We start from the raw sequence: 21,423 nt of genomic DNA, 5'->3' as shown, positions 1-21,423 counted from the left end.
CTTAGGGGCAAAGCAGCCTTGAAAAATGATTTGCAGAAAGCTGCCTCTCGGACTAGGGTAAATGCTGAATAAAACCAGGGCTCTTCTCAGACAGTTTTGGCGAAAGGTTTGGGCAGATCTTTATGGTGTGCTGGCATTGTGCCGGGTAGTGTGTGAGGACTGTGGGGACCGGCCCAAAGCTCAGGCTTGAGAGACCTGGAATTCTTGCCCCCCAGTGTGGCTGCAGTTGGATGGCATCACTGATTCAATGGACATGCCCTTGGGTGAACTCCGGGAGATGGTGAGGGCCAGAGGCCTGGCATGCTGCAGTCCATGGGGTCCCGAAGAGTCGGACACAACTTAGCAACTGAACGGCAACAGCAGTAAGGTGGCCGTGGCAGGGCCAGGACAGACCTGTTGCTACGCGTTATCCATCGAGGGCCTGCTGGGACACAGGGGTTCCGTTGCCATGCTTACACAGAGGCCAGAGCTGGAGTTCAGAGACAATATCTGACATGCCCAGAATCAAGGTGTTGGGGTGTGAGGGGGCCAACCCTCATGCTCTGCTGATGTACCTGTAGCATGCTGTATCACACCCTGCTAGGTCATTGTCACTGGGGCTGTGCCCTTATAATCCCAGGAAGCCTTCTCCGAGTCTGGCTTCCTGTCCAGACTTTGGGATGGAGACCCTGCCGAGTGGCCCAGGTGCCCTGGACGATGCAGCTGGCCTGGCTGTGGCCCTTCTCCATGGATGGCAGTCCCAGAGGTTCCCACCCCTCACTGGGCTTGCTTAAGAGGCCCCCGAGACAAATCACGTGCCAGGGTCTCATACCCGAGGTCTTGGGGTGTCTGGCTCCCTGGCACCACCCGCCAGTCCCCTCTTGGCATCCCTGTAGTCTGAGCAGCAGTGCTGAGACCCAGGAGCCAGACTCACTCACGCTGTCCCCTTCTGTCTTCCCCAGGGCTGCGAGGTGCCAGACCCCACCTTTGCTGATGGTGAGCTCCTGCCCACAGAGCCAGACTTCTTTCCCGAGGATGAGGACGAGGCCATGACGCTGGCCCCACCCGAGGGCCCCCAGGAGTCGGACATGGAGGGCCCCGTGGAGAGCACTCGGAGCCTGGAGGGGCCAGTCGGAATTCCTGCTGAGAAGGATGTGGGTCTAGGAGGCCTGTTCCTGCCAGAGGACAAGTGAGTTAAAACTGCCTGGAGCTTCAGGCATCAGGATAAGGTGATGAGCATGGCCAGCCCAGAGATTTGGAGAAGGAAGCAAGGGCTTCCAGTATCCATTGACCAAACAAAATTGTCGGCTTTTTGGAGAATCCCAGGGACGGGGGAGCCTGGTGGGCTGCCATCTATGGGGTCACACAGAATCAGACACGACTGAAGCGACTTAGCAGCAGCAGCAGCGTTTGTACCTTTCAAGGAACAGGCAATTTCATGTTTCAGCCTAATGTATTTCCTCAATTCAGGTGTTCTCAAACCGCAGTGGCTCTGGAAGTCACAGTCTTCAAGGGAGGAGGTGCCTTTGGAGTTGTTCATCTGTGTTGCGTCCTGGGAACGGTCCATCCTCTGTGCCTGTGACCACAGCCCATGGACAGCCGGTCATGGGGACCACAGACCCTTTGGCCTATTGGCTAATCATTTGCTACCTGATCATTCCCATTGTTTTCTGGGAGCAGTCACCAGGAGGCAGCCAGCAGTGGGTGCCAAGAGTTTTAGTAAAATTTATACAAGAACAAAGTGAGGAATACGACGAATGCAACCCGAGGCGCTAAGGAACCTAAGGGCAGATAAATAAGTAAATAAAATAGGGTGGGGGTACCAAAAGGCTTGATCTTTGTCACTTTGTCATTAATACTGTGATGCCTGGATCACTGTTTACCACTTTTGAGTGCGGAGTCTTAGAGGGTGGAGAGATCCTAGTTAATGAGCAACTACTGCCCAGTGACTCAAGGGAAGATATATTTTGGTGATGCATTTGTTGCACTTCTTTGTTCTTAGGTTGTAGAGCAGGTGCAGCCAGTCCCTGACGCTGCCCCAGGCCACCCTGGGTCACCCATGAGAGACCCAGGGCCTCTGACCCGTGATCTGTTGGCATCAGGGTTCTTTGGACAAGAAGTCCTCTCTATAAACATAGGAGACGCATCCTGCCTAGTAGCTCATTGTTGTTTATCTTAAAACCTCATTCTATTGAGCTGTAACACCAGTTTTAACACCTTCCTCATGTTATGTTTAAAAAAATAAATAAATTTAAGAAAACAAACAAAAAAACCAAAAACCTCATTCATTGTTGGACCATAAGCACTTACACAGCTTGAAAAAGGGAGGAAAAGTGAGAATGAAGGGCAGATAACTCACTTGACTCATGGTCCCATCCTCCGCACCCCAAGGCCTGTTGCCATTTAAATATTTTCATTTCCTGCTTTTCCTTCTGTGTAGACCCATTGCATGCTTAGACTTATTATGCCTAAAATTTTACATCTTTTGTTTCGTTCTTAGTTTTAATTTGTGTGTGTGCGCTCAGTTGCTCAGTCATGTCTCACTTTCCCACCTCGTGGACTGTAACCATGCCAGGCTCCTCTGTCCATGGAATTTTCCAGGCAGGAATACTGGAGCGGGTTGCAGGTGGCTTCTTTACCACTTTGTGCCACCTGGGAAAACTTAAAAAAAATTTTTTTTAAGTTTAGCGTTTAGTTCCCATTTTTAAAATTTTTTTTAAATTAAAAAAAGCTTTGAGTTTTAATATTTTCACTTTATTGCCAATGTTTTTTTTACAAACCTTTCCACAGCAGTTTGAGAGTCCACAGTTTATGTGATCATTTCATTTACTGATACAGGCTGTCATTTAATAGCTATTTCAGTGTTGCTTCAATAAGCCTTGGAGTTGTAAGCAGTGTCTTGCTGCTCTGTGGAAACATCGATTTGGACATCTCTGGAGCAGAAACCCTTTCTGTGAGGAGTTGTTGCCCTTAGGATACGATCCCCAGAGTGTGCTTAACCAGAGCAGGAAGTACAGGCTTCATCAGGGCCCTGGTGTCCTGCCGCCCACAGACCCCCAAGGTCTGGCCTGTTTGTCCCCCACGGGCTGTGGCGCCCTGGTTCGCAGCTGGCCTCTGTCCTGCACGCAGGTCCCTGGGCCACCCGCCGTCCATGACCACATCGGACCTCTCCACGCACTCCACCACCTCGCTCATCAGCAACGAGGAGCAGTTTGAGGACTATGGGGAGGCGGATGACGTGGACTGTGCCCCCAGCAGCCCCTGCCCGGACGACGAGACCAGGACCAACGTCTACTCGGACCTGGGGTCCTCAGTGTCCTCCAGGTGTCCCCTCAGTCTGGCGCGGCCTTTGGGATCCAGGGGAAGTGGCAGAAGCAATCCTGCCTCATCCCGGCGGGGTGGGGGGGAGGTTCGGCAGGCAGAGTCGTGAACTAACCGGGCTCTGCTTAGATGGACGGGAACTGCCTTTGAATCCTGATTGGGGCTGGGAGTTGGCGGTCTGGAATTCCTCCTTCCTTCTATCTTGGGGAAGAAACCAAATTAACCAGCCTGAAGGGCCACAGACACCAAGTGGCATGTTGATACCTTCCCACGCAGCTGAGTCATTGCTTACTCTGACGTTAACTGTCAGTTTCCTCCTCTGTGAAATGGGTACAGCTCTTTGGCTTCCTGTCTTTGAGGGCACTGGAGGAGGGAGCTCTGTTGTTCTAGTTCCACTCCCCACCCCCAAACACACACATACACAAGGCTCGCAGGTTTCAGAGAATCTAGTGATAATCTTGGTGGGATGGGGCAGGGTACCAAACTGGACAGCGGTTCCAAAGGTGAACCTCTTTCCTTCTTATGACCCAGTGCGGGGCAGACGCCTCGAAAGATGCGGCATGCTTACAACAGCGAACTGCTGGATGTTTACTGCTCTCAGTGCTGCAAGAAAATCAACCTGCTTAACGACCTGGAAGCCCGGCTGAAAAACCTGAAGGCCAATAGGTGAGGCCCCAGAGACCTGTGTAGGGGCGGGTGGATGGGGTGTGGACCCAGGGAAGAAGCATTGGGGCAGGGGCCCCCACTCTGCCCTGGTCGGTGATCAGGGGTCCAGCTCACTCCTGGCCAGTGATGAGGGGCCCCCACTGTCTCCTGGTCAGTGACTGGGGGCCCCATTCTCTCCTGGCCAGTGATCAGGGGCAGTTTCTGAGGGCCAAGCTGATGCGTAAATTCCCTTCAGTGGGCAGAAAAAAGCCTCGCCTGCGTTTGTGTTGTCCTATAGCCAGGGCAGAGGAAGCAGTGGGCTGGAGGCCTCTCTGTTCAATGAACTTTTCTCTCTCCCTGTCTCTCTGTGTAGCCCCAATCGAAAGATCTCCAGCACAGCCTTCGGACGGTAAGGCCCCCTGGAAGGTCTGGCCCGTTTGCCCCCCAAGGGTGTGTATGTGTGTGTTAGTCACTTAGTCGTATCTGACTCTTGTGACCCCGTGGACTGTAGCCCATCAGACTCCTCTGTCCATGGGATTCTCCAGGCAAGAATATTGGAATGGGTTGCCACACCCTCTTCCAGGGCATCTTCCCGGCCCAGGAGTTGAACCCGTGTCTCCTGCATTTCAGACAGATTCTTTACCATCTGAGCAGGATAGCTCAGGTTGAATGCTGTCCTCTTGCACTACACTCCTGCTGCCAGGGTGGCCAACTCTGTGCCAGGAACCCAGACGCAGCCAGTGCCCTGCGTGTGGCTGGACGCACAGAAGGGACGAGGCGTCCCAGGGCAATGCAGGCAGCGGAAGACCCTCTTCCAGGAAAGAAGGGTGGGCTCCTCCCCGGCCCACACAGCCCGCCCCACGCTGCCATGTGCTTCTCTGTGCTCTGGAGCAGGCGGCCCTACCAGCAGAGGCCCTGAGCTTCCCGCTGGCAGAGACGGGGCGTGAGGGTCTCCCCTGGAGCTGGGAGCTGCAGCGAGGGTCCAGGCACTGGGGTGGGGCAGCCTCTTGGCTGAGACCCTGGCTGCTGCTTGGCATGGAGTGGGAGTCGGGGCTGCTGGGGAGCGGCAGGGGTTTTTGCCTCAGGTAAGGGTCACCTGGACAGCAGTGGCCCCTTTCCAATCCCACCCACTGACCCATGGTCCTGGGTGGGTCTCCTTCCCCCTACCCACGCCTGGGTCCCCAGTGACATAGCAGGAGCCAGCTTAGGTGAGGGGGCTGGGTGGTCTCAGGGGGCCCAGGCCCTCTGCCCAGATTGTGGTGCCTGGCCACCTCATTGGGGTGGTTTCCAGGTGGAAGGGGCTTGGGGTGGGAATGGGGGAGGGTGCCTCCACTGGCTGGGGTGCCACGTCACCTCTTAGCTGGACCCGCGGTGAGCACAGGCAGCAGGAGGAAAGTCCGTGATGGACTGACCACGTCTGCCGGGGCTCAGGAGGGCCATCGCAGCCTGTCTGCTGTCCTCTGGGCAGAGCAATCTCTTAAGGTCAGGGGTCAGGCCACTCTGCTCCCCTGACTGAGGGAGGGTGGCCTCCTCAGAGGGGGTTCCTGGTACTCTCCCAGCCCATAGGCTGAGTCTGAACCCTAGTCTCCCCAAAGCCCCTGCAGCCAAACAGGCCTCCCCCTCCCCACCAGGCAGCTCACGCATAGACATGCATCCCCCCCACCCCCACCCCCCACCCCCAGGCAACTGAGGCACAGACTTGCATCCCCCCACCCCCCACCCTCAGGCAGCTCATGCACAGACATGCATCCCCCCCACCCCCACCCCCCACCCCCAGGCAACTGATGCACAGACATGCATCCCCCACCCCCACCCCCCACCCCCAGGCAACTGATGCACAGACATGCATCCCCCCCTACCCCCAGGCAGCTTATGCACAGACATGCATCCCCCCCACCCCCAGGCAGCTCATGCACAGCAGCAACTTCAGCAGCAGCAACGGCAGCACCGAGGACCTGTTCCGGGACAGCATCGACTCCTGTGACAACGACATCACGGAGAAGGTGCTCCAGGGCGGGCGTGGGCAGATGGGACTCACCACACGTGCCCCCTGGGATGGGGTTGGGGTGCTCCGAGCTACTGCCTGGGGATGTGGGAGACCCAGGAGTTGGGGGTCGGCAGCCCCGGTCACCTGAAAACATCCGCCCCACCCCAACGTGACTCCTCCTCACACACCATCAGTGGGGGTCCTGGCCTCGGTCCCACCATCGTTAGGTTCTCTGTCCCATGGACTCAAAGGTTTTCTCCACCACCCCACTATGGTAGGTGAGCTTCCTGGAAAAAAAGGTGACAGAGCTGGAGAATGACAGCCTGACCAACGGGGACCTGAAGAGCAAGCTGAAGCAGGAAAACACACAGCTGGTGCACAGGTCAGACCCGGCCTCGGCTGCGACGGCCCCAGGGGAAGTTGGGGCGAGGGTGACCTGCAGTCCTTCTAGCTCGGAGGGCCTGTGACATGTCAGCGCCTTGCTGTGGGCCCTGCCGGTGTTGGGTGCCCAGGAGCGCAGGTCTTTGGGGGACAGGGAGACAGGCAGAGCTTGACCTCGGCCCTCCAGGTCGGCAGCCCCAGCTCAGGTCAAAGGTGGAAGTTGGGACCCATTTCCTGTCTCTGTCCTGCAACGATGAGAGCCTGGCTGCATTCTGGGGGACAAGCTTTACAGAGGGAGAGGCTGGTGGGAGTCAGGGGCCGCCACCCGTGGGAGGGGTCCAGGCATTGCTGCGCCCTCCCCCCGACAGAGGCCCACTGTACACGGCTTGATGAGATGGTGCGTGTAGAGTGTAATCCTCCTGAAACTTGGTAAACTGATCCTCACCCAGGGTCTGGTCCTCAACTTTGAAGGGCTCAAAGATGGGTCCTCTTGTGCAACCTGGAGGGTCAGCCTCACGGAGGGCCATGTCCCAATCCAGGCCACCAGCCACAGGGTTAGAAGGTCCACAGTGGTGCCAGGCCTTCCCCGGCTCTGGCGTGCTCTCCACCAGCCAGTACGTTCCCATGTTTGCAGTCAAGGTGCCCGGTTAGCTGAACTGTTGATCAGAGGCATCCCGGCCCGGAAGGAAGGGAGCGAAAAGAGGAGGCAAGGCCTGAGGGCTGTTTGATGCTGCCGCGGTGAGGCCAGCCGTCTCCATGCTGCCCTGGGAGACCCGCTTCTCCCCTCTGGACCCCTCGGTGGCGTGCATGGCTGGCCCGCCTCTCCTTAGCTGCCGCGGGGTCCCCCGTTCATCCCTCAGTAGAGCTGCCTGCCCACTGTCAGGGTGTCGGTGACGTGGGGTCTGGGGCTCCCCTTGGTCGCAGCCTAGGTTGAGGGGAGGAGGGTGAGGCCACGAGAGCTGGCCCTGCACTGGGGCCCACGCGCCTCTCTGCAGGGTGCACGAGCTGGAGGAGATGGTGAAGGATCAGGAGACCACGGCCGAGCAGGCCCTGGAGGAGGAGGCGAGGCGCCACCGCGAGGCCTACAGCAAGCTGGAGCGTGAGCGCGGCACAGAGATCGAGCTGCTCACCACCAGGTGGGTCCCTCTGATGACCCCTCACACCCGGGTCTTGCCCCTGTGGGCAGACGCGGTCCCATTATTTAGACGGGAAAACGGAGCCCCCGGGGAGGCCTCCGGTCCTAACTGTTCTTTTGATACCTGAATGCCTGGGCGTGTTCTCTAGGAAGCAGGTAAAAGAATGTTCAAAGTAACATTTTTCATAGTAGGTCCAACTGGAGGTGATGCTTTATCTATCAATTAGAGACTAGGTTAAGGAAATACACACACACAGAGGCCTTGGGCTGGGTCTGCTGTCCAGGCTTGGAGCGCCCCCTGCTGTTGGGTCCTCCCCGCCCCCGAACACTAGGACACCCTGACCCAGGGACCCAGGGTCAGAGGCTGCACAGGGCCGACCCTGGGCCTCGGCCACGGCTGCCTGCAGCGGAGGCAGGCAGGGGAGGACGACCCAGGGCCGTAGCATGGTCACTCACTAGCTCCGTGACGTTGAACGTTCTCTGTCTCTTCCTGGGCCTCAGTATCCATCCATCAGCCTCCCCGTAGAGTGAGCGGGAAGGCGGACGGGCTGCGGCACAGCTGAACACTGCACTTAGGTGAGGGCTCTGAGGGTGTCCGAGGCCCTCCCCCTGACCCAGGCCAGGGGCCCCCCCAGGGCCCTGACACAAAGGATGGCTGCCCCCCCCCCCTTCTCCTCAGGCCCCCTGCCACCCCAGGCTCTGAGCTGAGCCTTGGCGAGTCTGCCTGGCCCAGCTTGGGGTGGAGGGTGTGATGGGAGGTGGTCTCTCACCTTGCACCTCATGGGCACAGTCAGGCAGGCCCAAAGGGAACCGGGCGGGCCAGACTTCCTTGCAGTCAGACACCCACTGCCACCAATTTCCCTTAATTGTCCATTCATGTTCTAGAAACTGTTGTTTCGCACCTGTTTCTTAATGAGCCTGGTCCCTCATTCAGCATCACGTCTTCTGCCTGCTCCTGACAGCTGGCTGATGGGCTGGCTGAGAGGCGGCTGGGATGCAGGTGGGAGAAGATGGTGGGTGTGCGGGCCAGGGCCGAGGCCAGAGCCCAGAAAGCCGGCCCTCCTGGGAGCTGGCCTGGAGCCCTGCCCTTTACCTGACTCCAGGGGGCGCTGTTCCCTCAGATGCTGTGTGCCTAACGTGAGGCGGCCTTCTTAGAGGCAGGTGGGGGGCAGGTCTGAGTTCCCCTCAAGCCCTGGAGAGGAAGTCTTTTCTCCTAGGGAGCCCAGAGGACAGTTGGGGCCAAGAAGCCCTCCGTCCAAGGAGGACATGACAGCGGGAAGGAGAGGGAACGCCATACTGGAAATGGCCCAGCACCATCCCAGGGCTGGTGACCCAACTCACCTGCCCCTCTTCTCGGGTCACATAAAACTGACCTGGACAGTCCCTGTGAACGTGAACACAGAGGGTTAGACGGTCAGAACCACTGCCCGTGGTCAGAGAACACGCGAAGGGAAGAGCCCCAGGGTAGGACGAAAACCAAGCGTGGTGCGTTCGTTGCCTTCGAACAGGAGGGCCCTGCCATGGACCCCACAGGAAGACTCTCCATTTAGCAGAAAAATACCACGGCTGCGTCTACCCCCATGGGGTGTTTCAGGCCCTAAGCATGTATGTACAAAGAACCTCATGCTCTTATTCATTCACGAGTGAGTTTTTCCTTTTATTCGAAGATGATAATTCAGGATCTTTATCATTTTGCCTTGGATGACAGGGAGCTCAAAGCCATACTACCATTTGAACAATTATTCATGTTTTCTCTCTTTCTCTCATTTTCTGATATCTTCCCTCCTCCAGGGAGCAGAGAATTGCTGCAGACTGTCAGATTGTCAGATAATCTCCATTTCTGACATTGTTGTCCCTCTCCTGTCCCCAGGGTGCAGCAATTAGAGGAAGAAAACACCGAGCTTAGAACGACGGTGACTCGGCTCAAGTCACAGACAGAGAAGCTGGATGAGGTGAGCGTAAGGTTCAGGCATTGCTCAGGCTTGGATCTTGAGCTGAATCCACAGAGAGGCCGTGTTGGCCATCGCTGGCCTTTTAGTTTCTAGTTTCCAAAATTCTCATTGCCCTAGCCAAAAAAAAAAGGGGGGGGGGGACAAAATACAAATAGTTTGTCTTTGCATAATTCTGATTTTCCAAATGTTGCACAGTGAATACATTTCTTTATATTATGGGGGAAAATAAGAAGGAGAAAGAGGCCAGCCTCGATTTGGACTCTTACCTTCTATTCAAGTCCATCTGGCATCATGGAAGGACTGTGGAGACCTGAGGCTTTTCTTGCTGCAGTGCTAGAATTAGGGGATGTAGCTGTTTCTTTAATTCATGCCTCCGAGGGCTCTGTCCAGGGGACTGGTCTGATTGTCCATTTGTCAAGTTGTCTGCCCCAGGCCCCCAGCGAAGCCCGCCCCCCAGGGTGCAGCGGGCCCCCTGGGAACTCTCCCCCCTGCCCTGGCCTCCCTGGCTGCAGGAGCGGCAGCGCATGTCCGACCGGCTGGAGGACACGAGCCTGCGGCTCAAGGATGAGATGGACCTGTACAAGCGCATGATGGACAAGTTGCGGCACAACCGCCTGGAGTTCCAGAAGGAGCGGGAGGCGACGCAGGAGGTGGGTCGGCGGGCTCCAGGGCGCCCCACCCCACCCCACTACCCCCCACCTCATCCATGCTCCTGCCAACCGGCCTCTTTCCCCCGCAGCTCATCGAGGACTTGCGGAAGGAGCTGGAGCACCTGCAGATGTACAAGCTGGACTGCGAGCGGCCGGGCAGGGGCCGCAGCTCATCCTCCAGCCTCGGCGAGTTCAACGCCAGGGCCCGAGAGGTCGAGTTGGAGCACGAGGTCAAGCGGCTCAAGCAGGTAGGCCCCGGGAGCCCCCGTCCCAGGGAATGAGTTGTCCAGGTCCCCTTGGGGTGCGTCTCTGTTCTGGCCCAAGCGCTGGAGCGCCTCCTTCCCCCTTGTAACTGCCTGCTTCTCCTGACACCTCGATCATCAAGAGTCCATTTCAGAGGGTTCCTGGACACTCTCCTGTGACTGGGAGCCCTTGGGGGTGGGGGAAGCGGGATCAGAAGGGGCGGTGACCCAGCAGGGGCCGGAGGGTGCTCAGAGACCCTGCAGAATAAATTACCCCTGTGGGGCAGCTCCCCGAGGTTCCCGTCCCACGACTGTCCTAAACCCCATCCCTTCTCAGCCACAAGGGGGCGTCTGGGGTCCCAGATGTGAGCGGTTAGGAGCCTTGAGGCAAAAGCTAGAGCGGCGGCTGGTCACCTGGGTCCAGGCGGGATGGTACTGCTCCGGCTGCACGCAGGAGCCAAGAGGCCTCTGGAAAGAACTCCTCAGAGCAGGACTTCTGAGCCCGACTGCAGGAGGAGCCAAGGAGATCAGCTGACCTGCCACCCCAGGGCCCAGAGCATCACTGTCCCTGTCCAAGGGCCAGTGTTGTAGGCGCCACTGAGTGGGCAGTGTCTTCCGGGGCCCTCTTCCGGCTCACCCACCCCCAGGGAAGAAGGGGTGGTGTGGAACCATGTTTCTCTCTGGAAACCTGGCTCTCTGAGCAGGGCTATAACTCCTCCTCAGAACCCCAAGACCCCTCAGGACCCAGCCCTCCTCTCCCTGGAACCTGGCAGAGGCCTGGTCATCCGTGGGTGTCCTGAATTGGCCGGTGACACATACCCGGGGGGAAGGAGGCGGGTTGAGGGGGAGGTCAGGAGGCCACGGATGCAGAGAAGCGGGTCCCGGTGAGAGTTAAGAGTTGCCTATGTCCCCCTACGCAGGAGAATTACAAGCTCCGAGATCAGAATGACGACTTGAATGGACAGATCCTGAGCCTCAGCCTCTATGAAGCCAAGAACCTCTTTGCCACCCAGACCAAAGCCCAGTCCCTGGCAGCGGAAATAGACACGGCCTCTCGCGATGAGGTAAGGTGCCCGCATGCTCTCTCCGTAGAGCATGGCCCCTCGCCCATGAGTCCTGCCCCGGGGCAGGAAAAGCAGGCCAGGGCCTGGCCCCCTGGGAGTCCCCATCTGCAGTGACCCCGAGTGATGTGGCAGAGCAGTGACAGGGGGAGCCTGCAGGCGGAGTTAAACCTGCTCCGATTTCCTGTACGTGGTGGGAGGAGAGTGGGGTTTGGAGCAGAGCAGGGTGTGAGTTCGCTTGGTCAGGAGTGTGCCAGAATGGCCCGTTGATGTCATTGGCGTGTGATCCAGGGGAGGCCAGATGTCCCCTGGACCCAAGCCAGCAGGAGAAGGATACTAGCATTTTGGGGGGCACCTGCTTGCAGTATGTCTTCATTTAAGATTCTGAGAACGCGAAGGTTTTCTGAACACTTTCATGTCACAGATCGGGAGACCAGGATCACCCAAGGTCACCCAGCTTACGGAGAGAGAGGAACCCAGGTCCCTAGCACCAAAGTCCACTCTTTCTGCCCCACTGGGGTATGATTATGAGAGATCAGGCCTCCGAGATACCCAGGTTAGATTTCAACAAGAGTCACCAAACCCCTTTACCCCGTACTGGTGACACACAGCCAGGAGCTGGCCCGTGGCCTTGAGGAGTGCCCACATGAGCTCGGCACCAGCCTCTAGCCTGCGGGCAGAGGCGCAGCCCATGGACACGGCAGGAGTCAACCTGAGAAGGACAGCGGCAGGACTGGGGGTGGCAAGAGGAAATAGCGGGCAGTCTTAGGGTCTTGAGACATTGGGTGTCACTCCTGATTATAAATGCCTCTGGCCAAGCATTCTCTGCCTTTAGCAAAACTATCGCACACATCTGGGCACCCCCCAACGGGCCAGTGATACAGGCCTCTCTGGGGGTGTGGCCTGCACCTTTGCACCTTTCCCCCTGCCCGGGTGTGACACCGGAGACTGGTGCCCGGGCTCCGAGGCTGGTTTTGTTGGGACACTGGCTCTGCCCACACCCCGGCCCCCCGCCCGGCCTCTGACCTGACCTCGCTTTCTCGTTCCCTCCAGCTCATGGAAGCCCTCAAGGAGCAGGAGGAGATCAACTTCCGGCTGAGGCAGTACATGGACAAGATCATCCTTGCCATCCTGGACCACAACCCCTCCATCCTCGAGATCAAACACTGAGACGAGGGTTGCTGGGTGCAGAGCAGCCGCAGGACCCCTGGGCCCCAGGATTCAGGGGCAGAACCCCGCCTGAGGATACGGCCCCGGCCAGGCCTCCCACGCACACTGTAAATGTGTCTCTGGCCACCGCTGTGTAACGTGTACTGGTGTGGATGTGGGGAGGCCGTGCACACAGCACAGCGTGAGCCTGGGCGGCCGTGGCGCCGTCTGCGCCGCCAGCCGTCCCTGTGTTTTGCAGTCCCTTTGCGAGGGGCAGAGGGTCGTGGAGGTGGGCAGGGGCGAGGTCAGCCATCAGGAGTTACTGTAGTGATGAGAGCTAGAAGCAGCTTGTGTTTCAGATACTGGACAAAATGATTCTACCTCTGGGGACAAGGATTGAAAAGCATTCTAGTGCGACAGGCCCTTTGACCCCCATCCCTGTTTCCCCCTGGGAGCGGGGGCAAAGTGACGCCCTTTTCCAGGAGCTTGAACGCCTCACCAACCTCTTCGGCCACCTTTCAGGCCCAGGTGCTTGAGTTCGGAGAGAAGGAAGGAGGTGGTGGGGGCGACATGTCGGGGGTCCCCAGGAGTCCCTCCTGCAGCCAGCAGCCCCACGTGAGGCTCACACACAGTGTATCCCAAGGACTCAGGCTTGCAGAGGAGCTGGGGTGCGGGGGTTGGAGCTGGGGGGCAGCCGTCATCCTGAGGGACCTTGGCATTTTGAGAGTTCTCCGTCAACCTGCCCATTCCTGCTTACCTACCTCTCCTTTTCTGTCTTGGTTTTGTCTTTTAAAACCATGAAAAGTAAGCGGCATTCACTTGGGTGTACATGAAGGACTAAAAGAGAAGGGAGGGGGTGGGGACAGTCTAGGGCACGCGCTGGCGTTGGGCAACCAAAGACACAGTCTCGTCCCTGTCAGCCTCCTTCCTGGGGGCTGCATTATAGGAGAGGAGCGTGGATGGACCCTTTCAACAGCTCCCAGGGGCTGGGAGTGGGCCTTGCTCACCTGTCCCTGGCCACGGCCTTAGGTTTGAGTTTTCAGAATCCATGCTCTTGGTTTGGCTCTGCCGGACAGTGAGGCCCTTCTGTCCCAGCCTCTAGAAACACGCCTGTACTCAGGTCTCGGCCAGGAGAACAAATGCTGTGCTGGTGTGGGAGGCAGTTGGGGAAGTTGCAGGGAAATCTTAGTCTTCCATTCTGCTGGTGGTGTTTGGTGGTTTAGTTGCTCGGTTGTGTCCAATTCCTTGCAACCCCATAGACTGTAGCTCACCAGGCTCCTCTGTCCATGGGATTCTCCATGAATCCAACCTACTGGAGTGGGTTGCTATTTCCTCCTCCAGGGCATCTTCCTGACCCAGGGATCAAATCCACGCCTCCTGTCTTGGCAGGCAGATTGTTTTACCACTGAGCCACCTGGGAAGCCCAGTTACAGATTTTAAGGGAACAAAAAGAAGGTCAAAAGACATAGCTATGACCAGGCCATGGCTATAACTGAACCGCAACAGAAACAGTAAATCAGTACAGACTCCCAGTTCTGTTTCAAAGGTAAAGATCAGCGTGGTGACACAGTGGAAATTCACCCTATGGCTCTTTCACGTGATCTTTTGTTCTAGGCGGCTGGGAGCAGATATGGTACTCTTCTTTGAGTTTTCCAGTTTGTCTCAATTTTATATGGCTTCTGAACCATTTCCTTAATCCAAATACAGATAAATGCGCATAGTCTTATTTCCAACATACCCCCCCCCCCACCGCGTGTGCCACGCCCCTGCCATTTGTTTCCTTCAGCACTTGTCGTGTGAAAGAGAAGGCTTGGGCACACTGGGGACACGTGTGTGCAGAGGAGAGAGGGCTGGGAGGGTGAGCGGGGACCTGGGGACTCGGGTGTGTTCCCACTGACAGAGCAGGGCTGCAGCCAGGACTGGGCTTCATCCGGTTCCAGTCACTCTCGTTGTATTTTGCGACTTCTCTTTGAGCATGTGCATGGATCTGATCCAGGACTTTGGGGCCACCCGCACCAGGAAGATGAGGACGGGGGGTCAGTCTCCTGGGAGTCTCTCAACCCCTCAGGACACTGGTCTCCTTGGGGCCCCCAGGGGTCTAAGCAGAAGCGGCAGTGGAAGGAAGGCCTGGGGAATGGGTCTCTTGAGAGTTTGCTAAGAGGAAGGAATGGCATGAATCTAGACCGGAAAGCTGATGACTCATGCTGTGGCTTGGGTCTGGGTTTTATATGAGAAGGCATCCTGCAGAGAGGCCAGCCGGATCCGGGTCCTGGTCCGTGGGCAGGGGGAGCGGTGGGGGGGCTCGCCCTGGGGGAGGAGCGTTTTATGGGTGACAGTGTATATGCTCTTTAGCCTCACTGATGTGGAATTCCAGAGGAGGCCACAGAGGCCTGAGTTTATAACAGAATCAGAATGTGGCAAGGAGTCTCCGCCCAGGGGAAAGCGGGTGGAGAAAGCTGTGAGCCTGAAGGGGGCGCCACAGGAGCCGACTCCCCCCAGGAAGCGCTGGTCGGAAAATCGCCTCCAGACCTGGTCTGAGAACCTGGCTGACTTTAAATTGAGACTGAGTTCCATTTAACACACACCCCAAGTTAAATCCAGCCTTCTTGAGCCATAATACATCCAATAGGCTTGTTCAGATGCTGTAGCTTTTTAGCCTGAAGGGAGCGATGCCACAGGGGTTCCAGGCCACCGCCCCTGTGTAGGTTCTAGAAAGGGGGTCCTGGTGGGCAGACCCTACTCCCCATGTGTTGTCTCCTTTGCTTCCTGGTTGCAGGTTGTGCTTTTACCTCTCGGTGGTGGGGCTGCTGGAGAGTATACAGGATGCCCCATGAAATGTGAATTTCAGGCAAAACAAATTACTTTCAGTAGGTGTCCGTACAAATACTTGGGATATATTTAAAACGATAGACGTTTTAAAAATTCTGGTAACTGGGCCCTATCCCCAGAGGTTCTGATTCTGTTGTGGGGTGCAGCCCAGGCATCACTGGAGTTTAAGAATTCCCCAGGTGATTATAATTCAACTGGATGCCCTGGGTGGGTTTCATTTTTGCTAAGCCTGGCAATGCTACCAAGTAGGGGTTAGCAGTGACTTGTTTGCAGGTTTTAGAGGTTGTTTCGGGGTGTGGGGAGGCGGTTCTACTGCAGGTTCATGTTTGACATGACCCTGGGTGGTTCTCACATTTAATCAGAGCCCCAACAAAATTCGTTGAACCAGCAAGTCAATGTCTAAAAACAAATTAACTTTGAATTGCCAGAGTCAGATAAGTTATTTTAAATTTGCAGGTTCTTTGAGAATTGTCAAAGAGAAATTATCCTTTATCTGTAAACTCCTAATCTGTTTCTGACCCATTAAAAACACAGTTTGACAACCTCCCAAAGTACCCAGACCTGAAATAGTAATAGTGGTTCTCAGCTTGGGCTGTGCATTGGAATCACCAGGGAGATTTTTTTCAATGCTGCTGCCTGGGCCTCCAGAAACCTGGATTCAGTTGGTGTGGGTATGGCCCAGGCACCTAACTGTTCAGAGAGCTCCCTGGGTGATGGTAGTGTGCAGCCGAGGTTGGGACTCGTAGGAGGCCATTGGCCAGAGGCAGAGAAAACTTCTGTCGGGTTTGTTAACCTAGGTGCTGGGTAACATTGAATTCCCCTGCTGAGACGTTGGTGGCTTTTCCTTTAATGATGTCAGACGATGAGACGTTAGCAGACCCCCTCACACCCAGGAGGGGAGGCCAGATGCCTTCAGGAGTGGGTAGATCCAGCTGTTCTCAGGAGCCTGGAAAGTGAAAGTTGCTCAGTCATATCCGATTCTTTGGGACCCCATGGACTATACAGTCCATGGAATTCTCCCTTTCTCCAGGGGATCTTCCCAACCCAGAGATTGAACCCAGGTCTCCTACATTGCAGGTGATTCTTTACCAGCTGAGCCACCAGCTTAGGGGTTAGCAAACCTGAGTGGGCAAGTGGGTCTCTGCCTGTTGCTCATGGAGTCAGTGGGTGGCAGGTGTTGGGATGTATCAGTCACAGGCCCAGTGATTAAAGTGAGAGTAGAACAGAGTGGGGGTGGGTGCGAGTGCTGAAAGCAGCCTCAGAAATAGCAGCTACCTACACACACAGCTGAGCCCAAGGGGATTCCCGCTTTCTGATCTGTTTTCAGAACTGGTGGATAAAGGTCACCCAGCCCCTACCCCATTACTCACCACACCAGCATCCCTCCCCAGCCCTGGAGGCTCCAGGCTCTAGTCTGCTGAATTCCTGGCCCAGCCAGGTCCTGGGGATCAGGAAAGCAGGCTCTTTTGTTCCAGTGAGGGACTTAGTAACAGGCAAAGGCCTGCAGGGGCCAGTGGGGCCTGGTGGACCGGGCAGAAAGTAAGCCCTCTTTTTGTGCTCCATAGGTGTGTGGGTTTAATGCATTAGCAAATTTATACCTAAAAGCGAATTATAGACATGATCAGAACAGGGGATGTGTTGGGATGGTTACAGTGCCCAGGCAATGATTTTGTTCGCCTGGCAGATCTACAGCGACTCTCTTATGGACTGAGGTGGGTTGTAGACTGAGGAGGGGGCAGTGCAGAACTTCAGAACTTCCCTCTCTTGGATTTAAGGCAGCCCCTCTCCTGTGATGCTTCAGGCTGGTGAGGGGCCACCTGGGTGACTTTGAGCAAGTCCCTTCCCTCTGCTGACTTTAAGGATCTCCGGGCCCTGCCAGCCCATTCTGAGCGGGCCCACGAATGGGCAGGGAGCACGAGAGGCCGGAACCCTAGGCCTGCCTGCCTGTCTGCCCACCCTTCTGCCACATTCCTCTTTCTTGGGGAAACAGGCTGCCTTCTAGAAAGGTCTGTTTCTAACAGCATAGACCCTGCGAAGCTAGATGTCATGTGACGTTGGTGCTCTGACCTCGTAGGTTTCTCTTTTCATTTTCGTTGTGACCATAAAGGAGGGTCGTCTGCCCGGTGCCACCAGCAGTGGGTGGCTGAGATGGGCACCCCGGGGCCACCCCATCTGGGGGGTCCAGGCGCTGCAGCCTCGGGGGACGGGCTTCCTCCGGGCCCGCGGCTTTGCTGTGCTGCACAGGCTGTTTTGTCTGCATGATTTGGGGTCGTCGTCTTTGTGCCTTCTCCCCCTGTCACCCTGTACAGGAGTTCCCACGTTTCCACTGCCCCCTTTTCTACGTCCTCTCGGTTACCCTGGCCCTGCCCGAGCCCTGCAAAGTGTACAAAGCAGCCCCTCTGTGTCCACGCGCCTCCGCCCCACGAGGCTGGCCCCCCGCACGCCGTCCCCAGGCCCTCCACCCGCTCAGCCACGCAGACTCGCTAACCTGGGACAGATGTTTCATTCCGGTCTCTAGCTTGGGGGGCCATGGGCCCACTCAGCGCCTCATCCAGCCCGCCGCTCTTTAGGAACCCTGCACTCTAGAAAAGGCTCACTTTGTGCAAAGCAGCTTCTCCCACCAACCCCTCGACGAGTGGGTATCAGTACCTGTAGCCGGCAGAGTGCACCTTTCTCACTGGGGCATCGGCCTGGCAGTGATGTCACGGGTCTGCAGCCACTCTGTGGGCCCCTGGGAGGATGCACTCGGGCCCCCCAGAAGAAGCTCCAGCTGCATGGCTCCCAGGGCTGGATGCCGGGCCTGGGTTCAGGGCCACCGCCATCTGCTGTCTGAACAGCTTCAGACCCCAAGCGGGCAGAAGGAAGAGGCTTCAGGCTGCGTCCCCCGCCTGCCGTTAACAACCGCGAGCTCTTCCTCATCCGCCCAAGGTGCTCAGACCCGGGTGCCGTTAAATCCCCGGTGATGTCAGGACCTCGCGTCACTGAGGCTCCCAGCTCCTTCTGCTTTCTCCGCTGGGTCTCCTGAGCCGAGAGGGATGAGTTGCACGCAGAGGCTCATCCAGGGGTTTGTCAGGTGCCTCTGTCGAATTGTGGGATTTCACCAGAGTCTTCTGCCCCTGGAGCCTCCATCCAGAAGCAGGCTTAGCTCTGGGGCTGGGGCGAGACCTCCACGTCCAGGCCCCAGTGTGAGGAGAGGGGGTTGAGGCTCCAAGGCTGAGTCCTAGGGTCCCAAGCCCTCTGCCTCCCACCTGTTTCTGGGCCAAAAAGGAGCAGGTTTGCAGAGGCAGGCTCCCTGGGGAACTCTCGTGTACAGACCAAGATGTAAATAAACACTTTGCTTTTCTTGCCTGACTTGATGGTGTCTCCTTTGTGGGTGAGGGAGGGTGGAAGAAGGGAAGCCTGGTCTTGGAACTCCTGGGGCCAGTCTCATAGGAAGAGTGGGCCTCACCCAGGGTACCAGGTAACAGTCTCTGGGGCAGGGGCTCCCCCTGCAGACCCTCCTGTGAGCCTGCTGTCCCTGGGAGAGGAGATGTGGATCCCATCATCATCCCTGGTGATGTTTGAAAGCTGTCCTCTGGGCAGCCATGTTCACTTTCTCAGCCGGGGCCTCCCAGGGTTTCAACTTGCTCCGGTCACTAGCTGGATCCTGGTGCCAGCTCCCTCTGTGTCCCCTTCTGTGCCTCCCTGGGTCCCAGGCCCACGTCCTCCACTTGAGCCTGGTTTCACACCAGGCTGCCAGCCTGAGTCCTGCCAAGCCCTGGAGGGCACTCCAGGTGAGGGGCCCAGGCCCCCAGAGTCCCACCCTCCTTGCCTGCTGCTGGTTGTTATGCGATTCCATGTGTCGAAGGGGCTCACAGGTCCAGCCTCTGGAGGTCAGTTGTTGGCCCAGACCCCCCCACCTCCACACACAGACCCTGGTGCCTTGGGTCTGCCCGGGTGGGTAGATGGTGCCCCATTCAATGGATTCACACGGCCTCCTGGGCTCATGGCAAAGTCATCTTCCAGCACTGGGAGTCATGTGTTCTAGACCTTTACTCCTAACCTGCCTTTCCCTTCCTAACTAGGGTTGCCAGACTCTGCAGGTCAAAATGCAGAACACCCAGTTAAATCTGAATTTGAGATAATTTTTCAGTATAAGTATGTTCCAAGCAATACTGTTATTCATCGTTTATCTGAAATTCAAATTTAACTGGGCCTCCTATATTTTATCTGGCAACTCTATTCCCAGCTCCTTTCAGGAGCCCTCTCCTGCCAGCCAGGTGTCCCCAATTCCCGAGCACTGGACCCACACCCCAGTTTCAGAAACAGCTTCCTTCTCAGTGAGCTGTTACTTTTTTTTGAGACTGGTTCTGCCCTCTACCCCAGCCATCCAGAAGCAACTTCTGGCCTTTACAGAATCTGTAACCCCCTTGCACCCTGGGGTGTGTGTTGAGATCTGAAGCCCTGAAAAGCAGAGGAAAGCACAGTGACGTCTTGGGATTCAGGGTAGGGACAGGGGGTGTTCCTGAGAACCCCAGTATTAAACTTCCAACCTGCTGATGTTTCACAAGAATTAGGCCATTAAGGATTTGCTGAGCACCAACTCTGTTCATGGAAAAATTCTTGCACTCGAAATCAGACCCCCACTCTCTGACTTCCATGTGACTAAGCAAGTTATCTGAGTTTCGGTTGCCTCATCTGTAAAACAAGGGAAGTTAACAGTTCCTACCCGAGGAGTCAAGTCACCAGATGGGACATAGTATGTGCTTGCAGAATCAGAATCTGGATTTGAGAGGCAAAACTCCTCTTCCCCCAAAGGCTCCTAATCAGAATGTCTCCTCTATAAAATTAGTTTTCCAGGGTGGCTGTAAAAATATACCACAAGTCAGTGGAGGGGTTTAAAACAACAGAAATTAATTTTCTCATAGTTCCAGAGGCCAGAAGTCTGAGGTCAAGGTATCAGCAAGATTAGTTCCTTCTAGAGGCTCCACTGTGTATTCAGTTGCTCAGTCATGTCCAATCTTTGTGACTCTATGGACTATAGCCCCAGGCTCTTCTGTCCATGGGATTTCCCAGGCAAGAATACTGGAGTGGGTTGCCAAGTTCTCCACCAGGAGATCATGACCCGGAGACTGACCCCACACCTCTTGCACCTCCTTCATTGGCAGGTGGGTTCTTTCCCAATGTGCCACCTCTGCAGGCTCCAGCTGAGGGCCTACTCCACGCCTCTCCTGGCTGATGGTTACCGGCAGTCCCTGCTGCTCCTTGTGGCTACATCACTCCAAGCTCCCTTTGTTGTCACGTGACCATCCTCCTCCATGTATCCATGTTTTGTTGCTTTTTAAAAATTATTTATTTGGTTGCGCCGAGTCTTGGTTGTGGCATGCAGGATCTTTAGTTGCAACACATGGGATCTTGTTCCCTGACCAAGGATTGAATCCTATCAACTCACCATGCCCTCAAATTTAGGGCCTCTGTGCCCAGGATAAAGTCTCCTGAAGGGTCAAAAATACCTGGATACCAAAATCACTCAACCAACAGACTTAATCTGCCGGCACCAGCTCTGTGACAAGTTTTGTGCCAGGCCCTGGGGATTTGGTACCAAAAGGACAGCAAAGACTCTTCCTTGGAGGAAGGAGAGACACAGGTGACTTGGGTGATGAGAGGTTCCAAGGAAAAGGTCAAGCCAGGGATGGGAGCTGGGGGCAGGGGGATTGAGGCCAGTGGGCATCAGGGACAGTTTCCCTGAGGACAGGGCGTTTCAGCAGAGCCCTAAGGATGGTAGGATCTGGGAATCACACATGGAGGAGGCTTGTAGAAAGCTTGGCCCTTTCAGGGCACTGTGGCTGGGCGGTGAGTGGAGAGGTGGGACTAGGGAAATGGGACAGCTGAGGCTATTCAGATTGTGCAGGGTCAAGGGTGGGTCTCATCATACATTCAGCAAGTGTTTCATCAGCGACCAGCACCTGACAGACAAGGGGTAGGGCAAGGAAGACAGATCTGCCCCCCCACGCTCACAGCAGAGCAGCTTCTAGAAAGGGAGGTTTTCAAACCGGGTTGCATATTTGAATCACCTGGAGGAACTTGAAGCCTCGTGGATATTGGGACCCAGC

General features: G+C 56.3%; 1 protein-coding gene across 2 annotated transcripts in view; it reads left to right on the top strand.

The window, feature by feature from the left end:
* RAB11FIP4 (RAB11 family interacting protein 4) overlaps positions 1-18,682 on the top strand; it is a 108,273-nt gene extending 89,591 nt beyond the window's left edge. For both annotated transcript variants that reach the window (XM_070478728.1, XM_020885391.2), the window contains 12 exons: positions 942-1,168; positions 3,109-3,303; positions 3,832-3,966; positions 4,319-4,354; positions 5,849-5,948; positions 6,211-6,314; positions 7,309-7,449; positions 9,319-9,400; positions 9,913-10,050; positions 10,140-10,298; positions 11,213-11,356; positions 12,407-18,682. In XM_070478728.1, coding sequence (XP_070334829.1) covers positions 942-1,168; positions 3,109-3,303; positions 3,832-3,966; positions 4,319-4,354; positions 5,849-5,948; positions 6,211-6,314; positions 7,309-7,449; positions 9,319-9,400; positions 9,913-10,050; positions 10,140-10,298; positions 11,213-11,356; positions 12,407-12,523 — 1,578 coding nt within the window. In that variant the 3' untranslated portion in view covers positions 12,524-18,682. The remainder of the gene's footprint in view (positions 1-941; positions 1,169-3,108; positions 3,304-3,831; positions 3,967-4,318; positions 4,355-5,848; positions 5,949-6,210; positions 6,315-7,308; positions 7,450-9,318; positions 9,401-9,912; positions 10,051-10,139; positions 10,299-11,212; positions 11,357-12,406) is intronic.
* The last annotated feature ends 2,741 nt before the right edge of the window (positions 18,683-21,423 follow it).

The sequence above is a fragment of the Odocoileus virginianus genome, chromosome 17, assembly GCF_023699985.2.
Source record: "Odocoileus virginianus isolate 20LAN1187 ecotype Illinois chromosome 17, Ovbor_1.2, whole genome shotgun sequence".
In the NCBI taxonomy this organism is placed as follows: domain Eukaryota; kingdom Metazoa; phylum Chordata; class Mammalia; order Artiodactyla; family Cervidae; genus Odocoileus; species Odocoileus virginianus.
This window is presented reverse-complemented; position numbering and strand designations above follow the sequence as displayed.